The sequence below is a fragment of the Macaca mulatta genome, chromosome 9 (genome assembly GCF_049350105.2).
Source record: "Macaca mulatta isolate MMU2019108-1 chromosome 9, T2T-MMU8v2.0, whole genome shotgun sequence".
In the NCBI taxonomy this organism is placed as follows: domain Eukaryota; kingdom Metazoa; phylum Chordata; class Mammalia; order Primates; family Cercopithecidae; genus Macaca; species Macaca mulatta.
This window is the reverse complement of record NC_133414.1, coordinates 3,768,528-3,779,189: the sequence shown is the minus strand read 5'-3', so window position 1 is coordinate 3,779,189 and position 10,662 is coordinate 3,768,528. Positions and strand designations below refer to the sequence as shown.

The following is a 10,662-nucleotide window of genomic DNA, read 5'->3' as shown; positions in this document are numbered from 1 at the left end:
TCGCTAAGGCTCCCAGGTAGCGTTCGCCTGGGAAGCGCCGACCTCCCCGCCAGGGGCTGCACGGATGGGGGCGCTCCACCGTCCGGGCATCGGCGCCCCCACGTGCACCCGGAGCCTGGGGCGCGCAGTCTCCATCACCTCCCGCTCTTCAGTGTTAAATGTCCTCCCGGCGCGCCCGCGTCGTGGACCCAGACTCGGGCCCCTCCTGGAGAGCCGCTTCCACATTGCAGGGCAGGGGGAAGCCCAGAGCCCGCGCCGGGGCGCCGCTGACGTCCCGGAGTCCCCGCTTCTCGGTCCTTCCAGTCCGCGGAGGCTGGCGGGGAGGGCCTGGGACGCATTTTAGTTTTCGGTTTTGGCACGAGCCGGAAGGCGACAGCACATGCGAGCGCAGGACACCCGTTTTTAAAATCTCCCAGTGGAAACGCGAGGGGCTGCCGGACCGCCTCGGAGACGCCAGGCTGGAAGCCAGAGCAACCCCGCCGCGTCCCGCATTGCAGCAGCCGGGACCCCGCCCACGCCGCGCGGGGCACGAGGCGACAGGAGGCGCGCGGGGACCCGGCCGTTTCTTCCTCAACATGCTAGGGGGCGGCGTGGGGCGGAGTTGAGGGGCGGGGGGCCACTTAGGAAGTGATCGCGCTGTACCCACGCTTAGGAGGGGAAGCCCGGCCGGGTCCTACAGCTCACAGGCAGAACGACTCCCGAGGGTCCTCCAGGCGACCCCCTCTGTCAGGCTCAATTGAAAACATAAACCAGAGGGGGTGGAAAGCTCACTATCTTCCGGATGGAGATTCCTACTGCCATGTGCCTTCCTCCTCCGCCCCACCCGGCAAGGGCCCCGGGGCTGCCCTGCTGGCTCATGCCGCCCCCCACAGGTACCCCTGCCGCTTCCGGGCACGGGCTTCTCCCCAGTTCTCCCCATCGCTTCCCCGCTCTTCTCCCCAGTTCTTCCCATCGCTTCTACACCTTTCCCCGCGTCCTCCCATCGCTTCCCCCGTCTTCTGCCCCATCCCCCAAATCCCCTTCGCCCTGTTCTCCCCAGCTCCGTACGTCCTTCCCTCGCCGCCGGGAGGGGGGCGCGCACCTTGAGCATCCTCGCCTCTGGTCAGCACGCCGATGGCCTTGCCGGCCCCGGAGAGGTGCTCCAGGAACTTCCGCAAGGAGCCCTTAGGGGCCTGGGAGTCGTCCGCGTCCATGGCGAGGAGGTCGAGGGGAGCCGCTAGTCCGGGTGCGCAGCAGGCAATGGGGACCCTGCCCGCGCGCGCGGGAGTCGGAACTGCTGCCCCGCCCGCGCTCCCGCCCGGCCCCAGGGCCAATGGGTGGTGACGGGCGGGGCCCGAGCGCACGGGAGGGGCTGCGGGAGCGGGGGCGCGGCTAGGTGCAGGGGAAGGGGCAGGTGCGGGCGGGGGACGGGAGTGGGCAGGAGCACCTACGCGCGGGTCGTCCTAGGTGGGGGCCGCGCTAGCGGTGAGGTAGGCCGCAGACGCGGGGATAGCGCCACAGGTAGGCGGGGCCCCTGCGGGTAGGGCCGCGTCTCTGGTGCTCGAGACTCGCGGGTGGGCTGGAGGACTCTGGTTGGGGGCTTCAGAGATGCCCGGAGCTCCCCAAGTGGGGGCAGGGGCAGCATCCGGGGGAGGGGAGACCGCAGGGGGGCGGGGGTCACGTCATTTGCGGGGCGCGCCAGGGCGGGGCGATATAGAACGCGGGGAGCATCTCCCGGGGCCGGGTGAGGGAGACCTTGAGTGGGCGCGAACGCCTGGGCGGGGGGAAACCCTGCACTTGCGGGGATCGCCGATGGCGGGGCGGGGTGGAATTTTGGCGTGGAGACCCCACCTGGATGCTGAAGTTCGCGGCAGGCCCGGCCGCTCCGGCTGTTGTCGGCGCCGAGCCCCGCTGCGCGCACAGCTTCTAGTTGCCAGCAGGATTCCTCCTGGGGCTGCGCTGGGAGCCTCCGGGCGCGGCTTCCTCGACCTTCGCCCCCAGGTATTCTCTGCAGTCTGAGGTCGGGAAGGACGGACGAAGAGTAGTAGATCCTCCAGGTGGTGGGAAAAACTGAGCTCGGCGAGCTTAGCTATGACGAAGCTGCGATTTCCCGGGCCCATGGGGGCTGTGGCGTCCACTTGGTTCCTGCTAATCCCACTGGATCATCAGGTGGGGAGAGTCAGCTTGCATAGTGAAACCAAAGACAGCTGCGAGATGGAAAGTGAGAGTGAGAAACCAAGAGAGTGAGACACACACACACACACACACAGAGAGAGAGAGAGAGAGAGAGAGAGAGACAGAGAGAGAGACAGAGAGAGAGAGACAGAAAACGTCAGAGAAGCAGAGACACAGAGAGACATAGAAATATGGAGAAAGAGACGAGGGGAAGAGAGAAACAGAGACACACAGAGTCTTAAAAAGAGACAGAGAGAGACAGAGCAACCAGGAGAGAGACATAGAGAGGGAGAAACAGAGACAGACAAAGTGAGAGGCAGAGAGAGATGGAAAGAGAGATGGGGAGAGGGACAGAAAGAGAGAAGCAAAAGCACAACATTCCTTGAATTGCTTCTCCCTGAAGTCACCATTCTATTTCTGCACTTCCAGTGGCCACCAAGAATCTTTCTAAGTCACCTGTCCTCCTTCCTTCCCCATCTTCCTCATGCACTCTTACTAAAGCCTCCTGAAATCTGCCTTCCCAATGACAACTCCTCCTTGAAATGTCACCACTGACTTCCAAACAACCAGCAAATAAAAAAGGTTTTTAAAACAATTACTTCCACCAGTTTCTCAGTTTTACTAAAGGTTATGGTGCTGTTTCTTAATACCTCTCTCGAAAATCTTTCTCTTTGTTTTTTATTTCTTTGCATGAATTAACAAGAAAATAGAGCACAACATATTATAGTCAATATAGACTATAAATGATGTTTTGTGCATACCTTATTATCAGTGATAAACACTGTATAAGTAATTTATTTTTGCCATTTCTTACTATGGTTTGAAAGTGTCCCCCAAATTTCAAGTGTTGGAAACTGAATCCCCCATGCAGTAGTGCTGAGGGGAGGGATCTTTAAGGGGTGATCAGATCATGAAGGTTTCACCCTCGTGAGTGGACTAATGTTGTTATTGGGGGAGTGGGTTCCTTATCACAAGAGTTGGTCTGTTACAAAAGTGAGTTTGACCCCTCTTCCTCCCTCATGCTCTCTTGCCCTTCCACCTTCCTGTGGGATGACACAGCACAAAGGTCCTTGCCAGATGCCCACCACCCCTTAACCTTGTACTTCCCACTTCCAGGACTGTGAGAAGTGAATCTCTGTTTTAGTAAATTACCCAGTCTCAGGCACTCTGTTAAGAGAAGCAGGAAACAGGCTAAGACAAAATGTTTTAGGATCCTCTTCCCTCACAGTTGCAGTGAGAAGTTTATAGGTTTGTTTTGCTTTGTGGAAGATAAAATGCTAAATAATAGGCATAATTTTGAAGGTTTCTCCTTCCATCCAAATATTTTAAAATTTCTATTACACTGAGTTGTTGACCCTTACTTCTGATGCCTCAGAGATGTCTGGAAGAAAACCACGGAGGAAACCTTGAGTGCCATGGAGTCTCTCTTATCTAAGTGCCCTCTGGACTTCGAGATGGCTCTTTCTGTGAACCAGAGAGCTAACAATGTAGCCCAGCTCAAGACACTTTCCTGGAAAAGCTTTCAGAACATAGCCATTCCCGGGGAGCATCACAGCTTTTAGACTTCACAGCAGGCACCAGAGAGCAGTCAGAAGGTCATGGAATATTTTGCCTGAATTCCTTCCAGTATTGTGTTCCAGGAACCTTGAAACTCCCTCCCCATCCACATGGGTCTTAGGTTTCTCTTTCCAAACCCAAACAGACTTGTTTTTAAACGATCCCCAAGAAGACAATGTCTTAGCATTACATATAATTGAATTGTAAATCTTCTAAATTCAGAAAGAAAGAATATGGAAATAATTCAGAAGCCCTTGAGTTTTTAGCGAGAAGACTCTGCAGTGAGGGGAGACTCCTTTTATCCTGCGAATTCCCGGCGTGCTTCTACCACACATGATCCTTGCTTGTGTCTCCCTCCGAGCCTGTCTGTGAATAACCCACTCATCCTTCCAAGCTCAACTAAAATGCCATGTGACAGAAACAGTTGGTTCAACATCCATTTCCTCCTCCCCTTCTGACCGAGGCTCTGCACTAAATGCTTCATTCCCCAGCTGTCTTTGCGCACCCATGTGGCCATGAGGGTCCATTCTGGCCCTTGTGATGTAGCACAATGAGCGGCAGACAAAACTCCTCAGACACCGAGTTACAGAAGGAAGGGGTTTATTCGGCCAGGGACACTGGCAAGACTTCAGTCTCAAGAGCCAAGCTCCCCGAGTAACCAATTCCTGTCCTTTTAAGGGCTCACAACTCTAAGGGGGTGCATGTGAGAGGGTCGTGATTGATTGAGCAAGCAGGGGGTACGTGACTGGGGGCTGCATGCACTGGTAATTAGATCGGAACAAAACAAGATAGGGATTTTCACAGTGCATTTCTGTACAATGTCTGTAATCTATAGATAACAGAACCAATTAGGTCAGGGGTCGATCTTTAACTACCAGGCTCAGGGTGCAGCGCTGGGCTGTCTGCCTGTGGATTTCATTTCTGCCTTTTAGTTTTTACTTCTTTCTTTGGAGGCAGAAATTGGGCATAAGACAATATGAGGGGTAGTCTCCTCCCTTATTGATATAAGAATTGTCGAGCAGGACTTCCAAAAGGACTCCTTAAAAGGAGCCAAACTACTGAGTATGGCTTTTTTTTTTTTTTTTCCTCTTTTTCCTGCTGCTTTGAATACAGTGTGATTGCAGGAACAAAGCTGCTCTCTTGGGGCATGAGGTGATCTAGAAGATACAACCACCTTCAGTTAAAGTGCCTGAGGGAATGATAGGAGAAGCTGGGCTCTCTGATAAGATCACAGATCCAGTGCACAGGGGAGGATTGAATGCCTTCAGATTCCTTTCATGTGAAAAGACAGACCTCTATATGTGTGAGCCTCTGCTAGATTGAGTCTTCTGTTTCATGCAGCCAAACTTAACCCTAAATGCCACACACCGTCTACTTATATTTTATGATGCTCTCTCTAATCTCTTAGGTAATTGTGTCCTCCCAGAAACCTATGGAGAGCTGAAGGGGTTTTAGGATCATGGAATCCACCTTCCTCCTTTGGTAAAAGAGGACAAAGGCCAGAGAGCAGCACGATGGCTGAGGCATGCGATTGTAAACCAAAAGGTGCCTGAGACCGATCTCAATTCACTTAAAAGTTAATTCTGCCAAGGTTAAGGACATGCTTGGGAGAAAAAAACACGGAATCACAGAAACAGTCTGTGGTCTGTGCCTTCCTCCCAAGATGATTTTGAGGGCTTCGGTAGTTAAAGGGGAAGGGTGGGCTGAAGAGGAAGGGTGGGCTGGAGGAAAAGGGTGGGCTGGAGGGGAAGGGTGGGCTGGAGGGGAAGGGTGGGCTGGAGGAAAAGGGTGGGCTGGAGGAAAAGGGTGGGCTGGAGGGGATGGGTGGGCTGGAGGGAAGGGTGGGCTTGAGGGAAGGGTGGGCTGGAGGAAAAGGGTGGGCTGGAGGGGATGGGTGGGCTGGAGGGGACGGGTGGGCTGAAGAGAAGGGTTGCTGGAGGAAAAGGGTGGGCTGGAGGGGATGGGTGGGCTGGAGGGAAGGGTGGGCTGGAGGAAAAGGGTGGGCTGGAGGGAAGGGTGGGCTGGTGGGAAGGGTGGGCTGGAGGGAAGGGTGGGCTGAAGAGAAGGGTGGGCTGGAGGAAAAGGGTGGGCTGGAGGGGAAGGGTGGGCTGGAGGGAAGGGTGGGCTGGAGGGGAAAGAGGGAGCCTGTGGTCTTCCTCAGGTTGCAAGAGAAAGAGAGCAGGTGGAGAATGGTCAGTTATGTCTTCATCTCACATGGGTAAATCAGCCCTTTACATAAGATAAGGTGAACATAGACCAGCTTCCTGTGGAGATATGTAACCCTTTATCTGTAGCTATCTGCTTAGGAACAAAAGGAAAGGCAGTTTCTTGCAAGATTCAGCTTCCAGCTGCCGAGGTGCCTTCTGCCGCACAGGACGCCGGGCACAGCAGCAGGATCAAGGGACCAGGAGGGAAGAGGCTGCAGTGATTTGGGGGAACAGCCTGAAAATCACCTGGAGCCTGGTGGCAGGTGGTCCCACCTCCTCCCCAATATTAGGTCACAGAAAAAATGACAATATGAGCAGCTCATGTCACCATTATTAGCAGAGTCTTTTTATTCTTTCCTTAATTTTTGGCCATTAAATTGAGCTCTATAGGCCCCTTTTCTTTTTCTTTTTCTTTTTTTCTTTTAGACAGAGTCTCGCTCTGTCACCCAGGCTGGAGTGCAGTGATGCGATCTTAGCTCACTGCAAGCTCTGCCTCCCGGGTTCACGCCATTCTCCTGCCTCAGCCTCCCGAGTAGCTGGGACTACAGGCGCCTGACACCATGCCCAGCTAATTTTTTGTATTTTTAGCAGAGACGGCGTTTCACCATGTTAGCCAGGATGGTCTCAATCTCCTGACCTCGTGATCCACCCTCCTCGGTCTCCCAAAGTGCTGGGATTACAGGCGTGAGCCACCCCGCCAGGCCTATAGGCCCATTTTCTGCTTTTAATGCCAATACATGAAATTCCAGAGCTGCTTCTGTAAAAAAAAAAAAGAGTTTCATTTTCATTATTTTATTATTCATTACATTAATTCTATTATTTTATTCTCTTTTTTTTTTTAGAAGAACTTCAGCATGAGAGGGGCAATCCCTGCTGCCTTGTGACTGCAAAAGGAGAGAGAAGGAGCCTCTCCAAAAAGGGTTTCATGAAAGCGCTGAGGCGAGATACTCACTTCAGAGGGTTCAGGACAAGGACACTCACTTTGTTCTGTGCGGTGTGGAGACACGGGTGAGCGTTCCTCAGTGGCACCAACGGGTTCCCTCTTGTCCTCAGCTTCCAGTGCCCTGGGGCACGTCATTTGGACAAAACACTTTTCCATGTCCTGCCATCCATTCCAGGGAGGCAGGAGAAAAGGGTCTGGAGGCAGGAACATAAGGCCATTCACCCTGACTTCAGAGAACTAAATCAAATGGAAACTCTTGGGCTGTGACAGGAAATATCCTGTCCATTTACACAGGGCGTACACCGAGCACATGACTTTGTAATTTTACTTCATCCTCTTCATTTACATAGGGTGCACACCAAGTAACCAATGGAAACTTCTAGAGGGGATTTAAACCCCAGAAACTTCAGTAACGGGCTCCCTGTGCTCAGGCGCTCCCACCTTGTGGCGTGTGCTTTCATTTTCCGTCAGTCTCTGCTTTTGCTGCTTCATTCTTTCCTTGCTCCGTTTTTGCGTTGTGTCCAATTCTTGGTTCAAGGCTCCAAGAATCGGACACCTTCAACCAGTAACATTATCTTAATATCTTGTTTTAAAACTGAATTCTGTTTTTCATCTGTTCACCTAGTTTTTAGAAAATGACAATGAAATACAACTTGGAACTTACCACAGCTTAATACAAGGGTCACTATGAGCTATACAACAGGTTTGATGTTTAAAAGTTTGCAACTTTTTTGAGACGGAGTCTCGCTCTGTCGCCCAGGCTGGAGTGCAGTGGCCGGATCTCAGCTCACTGCAAGCTCTGCCTCCCGGGTTCCCGCCATTCTCCTGCCTCAGCCTCCCGAGTAGCTGGGACTACAGGCGCCGCCACCTCGCCCAGCTAGTTTTTTGTGTTTTTTAGTAGAGATGGGATTTCACCGTGTTAGCCAGGATGGTCTCGATCTCCTGACCTCGTGATCCGCCCGTCTTGGCCTCCCAAAGTGCTGGGGTTACAGGCGTGAGCCACCGCGCCTGGCCTCCTTACTTCTTTAGGCTGGGACCAGATCCCAAATGGTCCATTTGTAAGACAAGCAGCAGGGTGGACATGGCACTGTGCTCATAAGGGAAATGACAGATTCATCCACGAGGCATTTCGAATAGAATTTACCCCATCACGATGCCAGCCTTTTTGAGGATGGGGGCTGTGTTTCTTTGCACAACATTAGGTAGGGACCCCTTCCCTGATATCCTGCCTCAAACATGGGATGTCTTCAATCAGTGTTAGCTGAAATGAGTGTCCTTTCCATGTTTATTGTATTGCAACAAATGGGGCTCTAGACACCTTTCTTTTGCTGCATTCCCTAGCTAGCTAGACAAATTTGGAATTTAGAAAATATATACATATAGAGGCCGGGCACGGTGGCTCACACCTGTCATCCCAGCTGTTTGGGAGGCCAAGGTGGCCAGATCACCTGAGGTCAGGAGTTTGAGACCAACCTGTCCAACATGGTGAAAGCCCATCTCTACTAAAAATACAGAAATTACCCAGGCATGATGGCAGGTGCCTATAATCCCAGCTACTTTGGAGGCTAAGGGAGGAGAGTTGCTTGAACTTGGGAGGCAGAGGTTACAGTAAGCTGAGATCGCACCACTGTAATGTAGCCTGGGTGATAGAATGAGACTCCATCTCAAAAAATATATATATATACACACATATGTACACACACACACACACACACACACACATATATATATAAATAAAATTCTTTAAAAAAATTTTTTATTTTTTGAGACAGAATCTCACTCTGTTGCCCAGGCTGGAATGCACTGGCATAATTATAGCTGACTACATCCTTGATCTCCTGGGCTCATGAGATCCTCCTTCATCAGCCTCCTGAGTAGCTGGAACTACAGGTGTGCGCCACCATACCTAGCTAATTGTTTTTTATTTTTAGTAGAGACGAGGTCTCACTATGTTGCCCAGGCTGGTCTTGAACTTCTGAGCTCAAATGGTGCTCCTGCCTCAGCCTCCCAAAGTGCTGGGATCACAGACATGAGCCACCATGCCTGGCTTGAAAAGCAATTTCAAATAAATAAGCTTTAGATACATGTTACCATGACTCTAATATTGAGAAAAACAGAAATCCTTGCCTACCTGACTTTGGACTTCTTTAATTTCAAAGAGTCTGGTAAGCTCCCTGCCATGAGAATGAGGAGTGCCCGGAGTCCCCACCCAGCCCAGCTTCTGTGGAAGCCTCAGCCACCCTCATGCTCATGGGGACCCCGTGTCTCACTGCAATCCAAAAGGCTGGGACTGTGCATGCATGGGACACAATGCTAGGATGCTTGAGGTTCAGCTCAAGATGCTAACTTCAACCCTTGGGAATTAGTGTCTGTCTCTCTTCCTCACCTTCTAAGCCCTGCTGCTCAGAGTCTGGCCTTCGATCTACACTGGGCATTCTGAATGGGGCATGACAGAGGCAGGAATGAAGGCTCCCCAAGAAATGCTGAATCACAAACTTCATTTAAACAGGACTTGTTGGGTGATCCCTATGCATAGTAAAATTTGAGAAACACTTTAATCGCTTCTGTATTATCGATTATGAAGTAACCTAAGCTTTTTAAAAAGACCCTAATCTTTACATAACAGTACTCTCTGACAGCCTATGACGTCTTTCTCCCCTTCTTTCTCTAGCAGGTGTGTGCTCTGTGCTCCTGCTCCTCACCACAGGGTGGCCCCAGAGCCCTACCAAACCTATAAATGAGTCCAGAGGCCTAAAATGCTTCTCTCAAAGGTCGTGCTGATTTCCTGATTAAAAGATTAAAAGAGCTGGGCACAGTGGCTCATGCTTGTAATCACACCACTTTGCGAGGCCAAGGCGGGTGGATCACCTGAGGTCAGGAGTCAGAGACCAGCTTCGCCAACAAGCTGAAACCCCATCACTACTAAAAATGCAAAAATTAGCTGGGCGTGGTGATGTGCGCCCTGTAATCCCAGCTACTCAGGAGGCTGAGGCAGGAGAATGGCTTGAACCCAGGAGGCAGAGGTTGCAGTGAGGCGAGGTCGTGCCATCGCACTCCAGCCTGGGGACAAGAGCAAGACTTTGTCACCAAAAAAAAAAAAGATTAAAAGTGATCATTCCCACAGAGAATAGATTTGGATATTTTCCCAGAAATTTTCTCTGCCAAACCTGTACATGTTTACAGGTCCCCATGACACAAGGCTTTTTATCACTTTCAGTGCAATGTGCTTTCTAATATGCGATATGGATTTAAAATAAGTCATAACCAACCTATTATAAGAATGCACTTTCCTTTAGGACATGGACATTTGAGGAACCACCTCTGAGCTCAGTATTTTAGCATGAATCTACCTTCAAATCTAAAAAAAATATTGTATATTTTTTAGCCCAAAATAGGACAAAAAATGTTTGGTTTCTTGCCATTGTGTTAGTATTCTTTTTGTCCTGGCTTAGGGCTTTATTGCGGCATAACTGGTGCACAGTAAACTGCACATATTTAAAACCTACACAGTGAGGAGTTCTGACTTATGTCCCATCAGTGAGACTTAGATCACAGTCAGAAAAACGAGGCTCCTATCACCCCAGAGTTCTCCTGCGCTCACTGTCTGCAAGCCCCTCTCCAGGAAGAGCTGCTTCCTGTCATTATAGACGTGTCTGCATCTTCTTGAATTGTGCAACATGCAATCATACAGTGCTCACTGTTCTGCTGCCAGCTCTTCTTGCTCAGCGTGATGTGTTCAAGATTCAGCAACACAGGCTGCATCAGCGGCTGCTGCCTTTTCGTTGCCGAGCCGTCCTCCAT

The 10,662-nt window shown here is 51.2% G+C and overlaps 2 protein-coding genes across 2 annotated transcripts in view; both read right to left on the bottom strand.

Moving 5' to 3' along the window:
• Positions 1-1,032, bottom strand: part of LOC144330988 (uncharacterized) — a 6,271-nt gene extending 5,239 nt beyond the window's left edge. Inside the window, exon 1 of the mRNA XM_077945471.1 lies at positions 139-1,032. Coding sequence (XP_077801597.1) covers positions 139-338 — 200 coding nt within the window. The 5' untranslated portion in view covers positions 339-1,032. The remainder of the gene's footprint in view (positions 1-138) is intronic.
• The window catches only part of LOC144331048 (uncharacterized), a 26,456-nt gene extending 15,794 nt beyond the window's left edge, over positions 1-10,662 (bottom strand). The window contains exons 1-3 of the mRNA XM_077945642.1: positions 10,560-10,662; positions 7,303-7,400; positions 1,082-2,068 (exon numbers count right to left, since the gene is read on the bottom strand). Of these exons, the coding sequence (XP_077801768.1) occupies positions 1,427-2,068; positions 7,303-7,400; positions 10,560-10,662 (843 nt within the window). The 3' untranslated portion in view covers positions 1,082-1,426. The remainder of the gene's footprint in view (positions 1-1,081; positions 2,069-7,302; positions 7,401-10,559) is intronic.